Below are 10,009 nucleotides of genomic sequence, written 5' to 3'. Positions count from 1 at the left end.
CCCGTGTGATAAAGTCCAGAGAGAGAGAGAGAGATCTCACAAAAAAACCCTTCATTTACAGTATTACTAGTCAGGACGTTCTACAAAAGCATTTTCAATCCACATGGACCTCACTAGCTGGCAAGGAGACGAAGGAGGGTGAAAGAAGCTGGGTAAGCAATTTGTCCAATAAACACTCCAATTTCATAATAGACATTTGGCTAATCATAGATCTCTTCCCTGCATTTCCTTGTTATTGTCTCTGGAGACCAACCTGGATGGAGCATGCCTTCTTTTTTAAAGGTACAATCTTCCAAAAACCTTACTACTCTAGTGTAAAAGCTCTGTGGTCACCTACCCATCCACAGAAATGGCATTTAATCTATAAATCCTTGCTAGAGGTTGTGCTTTTTTCTGCAATGCATCCTGAAAATTTTAACAAAACCCAGACTCTAGATAGGAATACAATACTTGTTGGGCTGGGAATTGTTTCAATGTTTTGTGAAAAAAGCAAAGTCATCAGGTTGTTGTTGGAGATTTCAAAATGAAAACCAAGGACTATAGCAATAGATAGAGCAGCCATCAGGAATATTTTCTCCATTCTCTGCCCCCCATATTCCACACCAATAAAACAGGAATAAGAGCCCAGTAATTCAAAATGACTAGGGTGGAGTAGAGAAAGGTAGGGCAGAGAAAGGAAGAAATTTGAACTGTGACATGTCATAGCATCTGGCAACCTTCAAAGGGAAAGAGGAGCAGGGCTTCTACTTTCAAGATCTAAATAAATATATAAATAAATCCATAGTTAAGAATGAAACTGTAGGCTAGGGATGGAAAGACTATTCATTATTATTTCTTCACAGGTACATCTTTATTATGGTCATAAACCAGCACATTTGGGCAAAAAATAAGAGTTTACATTTTTTTAAAAAATGTCTTTGTAAGTGAAATTAAATTTTTGGCACATTTGAATATGGGAAGAATAATGCGATAGAATATTTGTTTTGCCATCAGCAGAGAGAAAATTACCATAATTTGTTCCTGCATGTGAAAAAAGAAATAACTGAGAATTTACATTCCCTACTGTTAGCAGCCCCCATATACCTCAGCCCCAAAGATTTATTGGTTGTATCCACATGTGGAAATAATCCAGTTTGACACCACTTTAACTACCATGGCTCAATGCTATGGAATTCTGAGAATTGTAGTTTGTTGCTCTCTGACAGAGAAGGCTAAATGTCTCACAAAACTACAATTCCCAGAATTGCATAGCATGGAGCCCTGCCCTAACCATAAATGCTTAAGCTAACTGTCTTTGGTGCTCTTCAAAGAGACTGTCTTGACATTCCCTCACTGGGGCTTGTCTATATTTCTTGTCTCTTGTAGACCTACCTTGGATCTGTGTGAGCCAGTCAGGCTGGTTGTAATGTTCTGAGGCAATGGTCAGGGTGTTGAGAAAGACAAGGAGTAGAACCATCCAGTAGAAAGAGACAGATTTGACGGCCAGGCGACATTTCTTCCTAAAGAGGCGGTTGATGCGCCGAACACGGCGGCTAAGCAGAAAAGGAGGGAGAGAAGTTGGTGGTGGTGAATGCCAGAGAGCAGAAGAATACAACATACATGAGAAGATGGATTTCTTTCCACTCACCCAAACTTGGTCTTTGAGAGCTTTCCTCTGTGAAAAACAGGTGAAAAATAAAAAGAAATCAAACAAAAAGTTGCAGGAAAATCAACCAAAGAAATATATTATAAACAAGGATGCAGGCATTGTTGATATGTCATAGGAACCTGAGTAGCTTTTCACTACATCAGACCACTGGTCCATCCAGCCCATTACTGTCAACTCTGACCAGCAGCAATGGCCCTCTGGGATTCCAGGCAATTGTTATTTCCTAGCCATTTCCTAGTCCTAGGGCTTATCAACTCATTTTGTTTTGCAACACAACTATGTGAATACTCCTGGTTAGGCATTCCTGATTTGCTATTCTCCCTGGGTTTTTTCTTTCTTTCTGAAACTGCCTCTATGCACATTTCTGCAAGTTCTGTTGCCCACATATATCATTATTGTGAATAAAGATGGAGTCTGTGATGCTGATGTATTTGAAACATTTGCAACACATTCATAGTTGATGATGATGATGATGATGATTATGCTAATATTATGACATTTATTTATTTATGCTCTGCCTTTCCCACCAAACTGTGAGCGAAGGCAGTTTCCAAATTAAAATACAACATAATTAGCCTGTGCAAAATGTGATACCTTTTGAAAGACAGTAAGACCACATCCAATAAGCAATAACATTTTAAAACAATTTAAAGCATACAGAAACTCCCTAATATTACCTGGTGATTTTCCATCCAAGTATTAACCAGGACTGACTCTGCTTGGTTAATACTTGCTCAGAGTGGTTTGGTTGTCAAATTACACAGATATTCCAAATATACATAGAACTGTCAGCTTTTTCTTTTTACTGTAACTGGCCCTTATCCTGTATATTTTGGGGGGGGGGGGACCTTGAAACTAATGTAGTTTCATGAGGCTCATCATTGTTCAGCTATGATACCTAAGGTGCTTTCAACAGGTAATGGGAGGGATTGAAACCTTTGACCTGAGAAAAGGGTTGCCATTTGTCCCCCAAAAAACTGGAAAATCCCAGATTGAAGGGACTAAAAAATGTCCCGGATGACTAGGCCAGTCGAAGCAGTAAATCCCAGATTTCTCCTAGGTTGATAGGTTAAAATGTGGCAGTAGCATAATCAGAATACAAATTAATAATATGCATAATTATAATAATTTGCATTATATTCAAATTAGATGCCAGGATACAAGTGACAGAAATATGACAACCCTACCTGAGAACCATGTGCTTTATCCTTCTGCATAGGGAGAACACCAACCAAGAATCCATAGTTCCCATTATCATTCTATAGGATACAGCCTAGGCTATCAGAAAAAATCCAGCATTCCCTTACTCTGTCCCCAAAACATCCCCCTTTGGCCAAGCAAACTCACAAGCACACATCACAGCAATTGTTCTGATGGTGCTCTTCATCACCAACATTCTCTGTATTCACGGAGGTGGTTTCACTGGCAGGAAGACTGGCTGGGGAGAAAGAAAATATAGGATACCTTTTGAAAGATAATAAGACCACATTGCAGCATTTCTATAACTATCAAGGCCTACCATTTACCATGAACATCAAAATATTAATTCCTCAAGTCGCGACCAATTCATTTCTTATTTTCATAAGTGTGTACTTAACATTTGAAAAAAGGGTTTAAGTCTAAGTAGAGAGGGAGAAAAGAAGTGAACTGGCCTAAATACTGTTGTATCTGCCACTACTTTTGTGGTGAAAGTGGTACGGTTACTCTAATGGCCTCTGCCTGGTACCACCATTATGTTTTTTCCTTAATGTTCCAGTGACATATGCCATCATGTAACATTGGACCGTACATACAGACCAAAATAAAGCTGCTTTAGGTCACTTTAGAGGTATGCTGTTTAAATGACACACACATCTTAAGAGGCCAAGAAGCTGTGCCAAAGCTGCGCTGCAGTCCTTAGAACTGGAGCATGGCTTTGGCATGGCTTCTGGCCTCTTAGGATGCATGCAGCAGTTAAACAGCATACCTCCAAAGTGACCCAAAGCAGCTTTATTTTGGCCTGTCTGTACAGGCTCATTGTGTCTGAAGCATTATGGGCAAAACAAAATGGCCACTGAAAACAGCACAACCAAGTTGTGAGGTCAATTCACCACAGTGACTATAACATTAACCCTCAATCTCCTTTCCCATCAATGAAATGATCATTCCAGTTTTTACCACCACAATTAAGATAGTGAAACAAGGCAGGTATTTTGGCCCCAACCTACACAAGAAATTGTGGTTCCTTTCCCAAAGTTTTATAAGGCTGGAGGAAATTTTTTAAAAAAAGTATTTGAGAGAGCTTGTTGGAAAGTAGCATCCTTTCCCAAGGTATTTGCACATTCTTTCCTCTCATTGAACAGATCGTGCGGACTTTTCGGAAACAATACAGAAATGTGCTTACCAGAGTGAGATGTGCAACACACAAAAAAGAAATCTTTCTTTCAAACTGCATGCAATTCTCTATGGGAAAGTAACCATTCACAATGTTATGGTCAAAATGGGTTTAATGTAAAAATATACTGAAGAAATTGTCTTTCAGCTGCAGGGTATACTCAGGTCCAAAACACACTGCAGAATTAATCCAGTTTGAGACTGGTTCAGTGCTAGGAAATCCTAGGAACTGTAGTTTCTAGTGACACCAGACCTCTCTGACAGATAAGGCTAAATGTTTCACAAAACTACAGTTCCTACCATTCCCTAGCATTGAGCCAGGGCAGTTAAAGAGGTCTCAAACTGGGTTGTTTCTGCAGTGTGTTTTGGACCTCAGTGTTCTCTGCTTTCACAGTTTTATTAATGGATATACATACCAACCATCCAACCAACCAAATGTAAATTTAACTGGAAATCCTTTAATCAGTGATGCTGAGACTGAACCTTAGGCTTTAAGTATGGGAAACATATTGTCTTATACTGAGCTATGCACCCTGTTTGGCCAACAGACTAGAAAATGTTTACACAGGGGCTCTGGGGGAAAAGCTTGTATCTTCCAAATATATTAAGGAACGGAGAAGAAAACATATTATCCTCAATGGAATTGAATAGGGGAATCAGTTTTCAGAGTAGTAATCAGGTGGGCAAGGGACTCCAGGCTGGTGTGATAACTCATAGTGTCACCTTCCCAGATTGACCTTCTCCCATACCACACCCATACAGAATCCTTATGAATGTTTTTAGTACTAATGTTAACTCATAAGTCATAATTCCCATACATCACTGAATGTAATGGTAATAGTTGTGACATAAACAACTTGCAAAATTATTATTATGTATTTAAATTACAATATCATATGCAGAGCCTAAATGTATTTACATATACATAACTTCACGTGGCTAAAGTGAAAACTTGGTTAAATGTGATGTTTTTAAGGAAAAATTTTAAAGAATAATTTTTAAAACAAATGGTTAAAATATATATTTTTTAAATTCGGAATTTTTATTTTTAAAAAACATGGGATCTCTCCTTTCTCTTTTCATTAAACCATCTCTTCAGCATTTTAATAGGACACAGGCAAATGACACAGCCCGTTTCTGCCCAAATGCAGGTGTTTGAGGATCAGTGGTGTCACACACCCCCTTCGGGTGTCACCAGGTGCAATCCACACCTCCCGCACCCTGCTAGTGATGCCACTGCTCCAGACCATTTCACATTACACAATTATATCACAATGATTCTACTTGTTACTGCCATGACTTCACCATGTCAAATACTGGGATTTGAAGTGTAGGGTGGAGTAATTCTCAGACAGCGAACGGTCTAGTGTCTCTGATCAAATAATCTCCAGGATTTCACAGGATGCAGCCACAGTGCTTAAAGTAGAATCAAGGTGCTGTAATTGTGTAGTGTGAAAGCTACCCATTGAATGCCCCGAATATAAGAAAAATCTGGTGGGAGTAACTGTCCACAGTATGATCATGACAGCAATGGGAGCTACGTAAAATCAATTCAGACGCCTACATGGATGAAGCCTACATGGTTACAGGATGGAAACACATAATATTAGAATCTTTTCTGAAGCTTAACACATTAACAAAACAAAACATGGAGACATATGTAAAAAAAATGAGGAAATTACTATGAGTGTCGGTGGAACTGCTGTGTCTGAACCATTTCTTCTTCTTCTTCTCTGTCAGGTCTGCCACAGTTACACCTTCCATAAGGGATAGATGGAAGAATGGGTGAAGAAAGGGGTAAACAGAAGAGGAGTCATTTAGGAACAAGTTTGAATGTAAATGAAGAACAACATAAATTGATGAGAGCCACATGACAATAAGGATGAAGAAAAGGGAGGAATTTAAATTCTCATTCAGATTCTTTTTATGTTTGCTTCCAGGCTGTCAAGAGCCTGGAATTGCAGCCGACTTTTCACACATCAGAATGCTTTGTTGTTTTGATGTTTGTGTAACATCCTACTTAGTTTCTTATGGATGGAATTAGCCATGGAGAAGGAAAAGTGATGGTGGTGGTGGTGGTTGCTGCTGCTGCTGTGTATTCATTCAAGTTGTGTCCAACATATGGTAGCTCTAAGGCAGCCCTATAGATTTGTTCAGAAGGGTTGCCTTTGCTTTCCTCTAAGGATGAGAGAGTGCGACTTGCCCAAGGTCACCCAGTGGGTTTCCATGGCCAAGTGGGAATTTGAACCCTGGTCTCCAGAGTCATGTTCCAACACTTAAATCACTCTGGCTCCGGAAGGGTCCCTCACATTCCATTTAAGCACAATATGCCTTTTCAATTAACTCAGTTTTAGCATTAGTGGTAAAGCCTATAATTACTTGAATACATTTCATGAGTGAACAATAAGATACATATCTTTAAAGGTATGCTAAAAAGTCTTCTACTGATAATTAATAGATCTAGGAAAAAGTTAAAGCAATACTAAAATATTAAATACTAAATCTTATACTGAATACTAATGGCACTGACTGAGAAAGAAGTGTGTTGGTTTAATAAACATTGAAACATGCACTAGAACACTTTCAAGTGTAAACTCTACTGTACAAACTATATTTTTATTTAAAAATAATACAGGGGGCACTTGGTATACATTGGGACTTGGTTCCAGGACCCACCATGGGTACCAAAATCCATGGATGCTAAAGTCCCATTATATACAATAGCACAGTAAAATGGTGTCCCTTATGTAAAATTGCAAAATCAAGGCTTCCTGTATGGAATGTACATATTTTTGGAATATTTTCAAGTCATAGTTAGTTGAATCCATGGATAAAAAATCCGTGGATGTGGAGGGCCAACTGTACATCTGATTTCACACAAATTAAAAGAATGATTTTTAAAAATACCAAATAAATCTTTTAAAAAAACACCAAGCAAATCTTAAATTGGTGCCTACTAGAAAGACAATAGTGAAGGAATACTGAAGTGCAGATTGACAGGTTTACCTGGTCTATTATGTTACTGCACATATCAAAACTACACTTTTTTACAAGAACAAAAGAATAGCTAAGGTGATCTATTCCTGTGAAGATTGTGTTACTGTCTGATTTAGCGGAGAGGACTTATTTTCTGTGGTTTGTAAAAAAAGACAGATGTAGCAAGGGAACATGCAGCAGAACAACAATGCAATACTGTAGACACCCTATAAAACTGAATGAAGAAAGTCTGGCAATTCCACCATCCTGTGGAAGCATCCTGGGAGACCTCTGAAAATGGTGGGGGAGTTGATGATGGAGACGAATGAAGGACTGGGATTCATGGAATTTGTCCTTAGCTGACTGAGGAGAAAACACAAACTGATGGGCTGAACAGAGAAAGGCAGCATTCACTCACAACAACATTTATTTGCCATGCTGGCCTTGGCTGCTCTCACCACTGACTCAGTGACCTCCCCAAAGCAGCTAGCGAGGTCCCAATGAGCTAATTAACTCAGAGCCAAGGGTTGTATCCTTGGAACTCCCTGCCGTTTTTCCTTGTTGCTGTACATAGCCAGAGGGAAGGGTACATTCAAGTAAAACATGCTACTAATTGGCTGGTTCTGGGGAGTGCTGAAGGGAAGAGCACAATCTCTGCATCCCTTCTCTCACCAGAAGGCAGATGGGGTGGAAGAGGGGAGAGAAGGATGACAGAAACAGTGCTGAGCATTAGAAACTGGAGAGAAATCAGCCTACCTGGCTCATCTGTTTTGTTTTTGCCACCCACCCCATTCTCTCCACACAACTATCAGGGCACCTCTGCTTGTCTCAGTGTGAACACACTACGTGTCACCATGAGACTTTCCCTGCTTCCTCACATCTAAGAAGGATCCCTTCCCCAAGCTGGCAATTTACTCAGGTTCCCGCTAATCTTGCACTGCCGGGCGGCTTGGATTGATTCCTCTCTAATCCCTTCGCCCAGAGCTGCCACAAGACCCAGATGATAGCAGCCAGGCTGCTAACTAAACCACCCTCTAGCACAGTGAGATATCATGCTCTGATCAAGCAGAGCTGGAAGGTGGGAGAATAAGGCAGCCAGTGGTGACAGGAGGCTCTTACGGGTATGCTTCTCGTCCGTCTCATCCCCTTCCTCATCAGGCTCTATGTCTTCAGCCTGCATGATCCAATCTAGATAGCCCTTCAGGTCTTCTTCCATCTGCTGCTTCTCTCGGAGCTTTTGGAAGTCACCCCGGGCTTTGGCCTTCTCTCGTTCCTTGGAAAATTCTCTATGGAAGAAAAGAGTAGGTCAAGTTAGCTGGGCAGGACAGCTCTCCCCCTCATCTTTCTGAAAAACGCCTTCAGATATAAAGACCACTTGCTGATTGTACTCCCTTTGATCTGACTAGCTTCATATGTTTGGCACAGCGTGACAACTCTCTGGGTGTTTAAAGCATACACAAAGCAGAATCAAAACATCAGAAAGTTGGTTATAAAGTAATTAAGTACAACACAGAGACACCCCCCCCCCAAACACCTACACATACACACCAGGATCATTCATTCACAGGGTCAGCACTGTTGAATTCAATTTTCATAATTTGCAATTGATTTTCTCTTTTGACAACTGATCATTTGATTTGGCGATCACACTAGTGATTTTATTTTCTTCTCGCTCTCTAATTCTCTCTCTCTTTGGAAGTGTTGCCTTCTAATTTGTCTGAATTATTTTATGTTAAATTTAAAATTGATTTTATTTTAGCATCCTCTGAAATCCCATGATATAGGTTTAGACAGAAGCACTTTCTGTGTGTGGGGGTATGTTTTTAAGAAGTCTCTCCCCTTCACCATTCCCCTTTTCTTTGATTGATTGATTGATTGTTAGTTAACATTAGACAACCTGTGGGTGCCCACAGGTTTTCAACTGGCTAGTGTAAATAAATATCCCTTCCCCCACCACGATCATTTGGTAAATATCATTTGGGAGACTGGCTGGCAAATGCAATTTAAAAAGCCAATGCAACCCCTGCACACACCAGTGCAACATCACAAGCTTATGTCATTAACCTGGGCCAAAATGTGTAACAGACCGAAGATGTTACCCAATGAATGGGCTGCCTGTGGGCACAGTGGCCACAGCACTTTGTGGTATTCCTGGACCAGAGCAAAAAGACTTTAACATTTGTAGAATCAAGCCTTAACCTCTGCCTGAATTGCCAGCTGTCAGTTCCTGTCTTCTCCACTCATTAGTAGACTGGAAACTAAACCACTCAAAGACGCTGGTTTGCATATGTTGTATAGAATATTTACTAGTATTCTGAATGAGGTTTGTGGCATGCTTCATTCCCCCCCCCCCAAAAAAAAGCCAACACTCTTCTACAAGTCAAGATGCCCTGAAACACAGAACATTCAACTGAATCACTTCTCTAGTAATATTTGTCATCGCTCAAACAGCTCCAAAATTCATCATCCTGTAGTTTTTGCCCCCTCCTCAGAGAAGACAGAAGGCAGAACCTGGATTACATCAACCACAAGATGTCATTGAATATGCTATGTTGCATATTCTAGACTCAGTGCAAATATTTCACCAAACCATGGATCACAGTAAACATAGTTAAGAGCACTTAATTTTAGTCTCTAAATCTAAAACATACAAACTATGGTTCAGACAGACTGATTTCAGCTTTCTACCTCATCAGCATTCAGGTTCATCCTATTTTTATGGAACAGTAGTCTTAAGAGATAGAACAACAGCTGGCAACTACATTATATCAGTTCTGGCATCACACCAAACCATAATTAGCACAAACTATAGTATACAAGCCTACTTCAGGCCATGTTTTCTGATGCTGTTTTGTTAATTCAGAAGTCAGACAACACCATAACTAACCTTTCTACTTCTATTTTTTCTTAGATTTCATCCTTACTGAGATTGTGAGCCTACATGCAAGGATTTGTCTCCTCCCCCCCTTTTTTGTGAAATGCTAACTTTATTTTAAGCACCATACATATAAT

At 39.9% G+C, this 10,009-nt stretch overlaps 1 protein-coding gene across 1 annotated transcript in view; it reads right to left on the bottom strand.

Annotated features, from left to right (window-relative positions):
* Positions 1-10,009, bottom strand: part of CACNA1F (calcium voltage-gated channel subunit alpha1 F) — a 125,744-nt gene that overhangs the window by 101,402 nt on the left and 14,333 nt on the right. Inside the window, exons 10-14 of the mRNA XM_042447643.1 lie at positions 8,117-8,283; positions 5,704-5,778; positions 2,996-3,086; positions 1,628-1,654; positions 1,372-1,532 (exon numbers count right to left, since the gene is read on the bottom strand). Of these exons, the coding sequence (XP_042303577.1) occupies positions 1,372-1,532; positions 1,628-1,654; positions 2,996-3,086; positions 5,704-5,778; positions 8,117-8,283 (521 nt within the window). The remainder of the gene's footprint in view (positions 1-1,371; positions 1,533-1,627; positions 1,655-2,995; positions 3,087-5,703; positions 5,779-8,116; positions 8,284-10,009) is intronic.

The sequence above is a fragment of the Sceloporus undulatus genome, chromosome 2 (assembly GCF_019175285.1).
Source record: "Sceloporus undulatus isolate JIND9_A2432 ecotype Alabama chromosome 2, SceUnd_v1.1, whole genome shotgun sequence".
In the NCBI taxonomy this organism is placed as follows: Eukaryota; Metazoa; Chordata; class Lepidosauria; order Squamata; family Phrynosomatidae; genus Sceloporus; species Sceloporus undulatus.
Note: the sequence above shows the minus strand (reverse complement) of the source record. Positions and strands in the feature narration are given on the sequence as shown.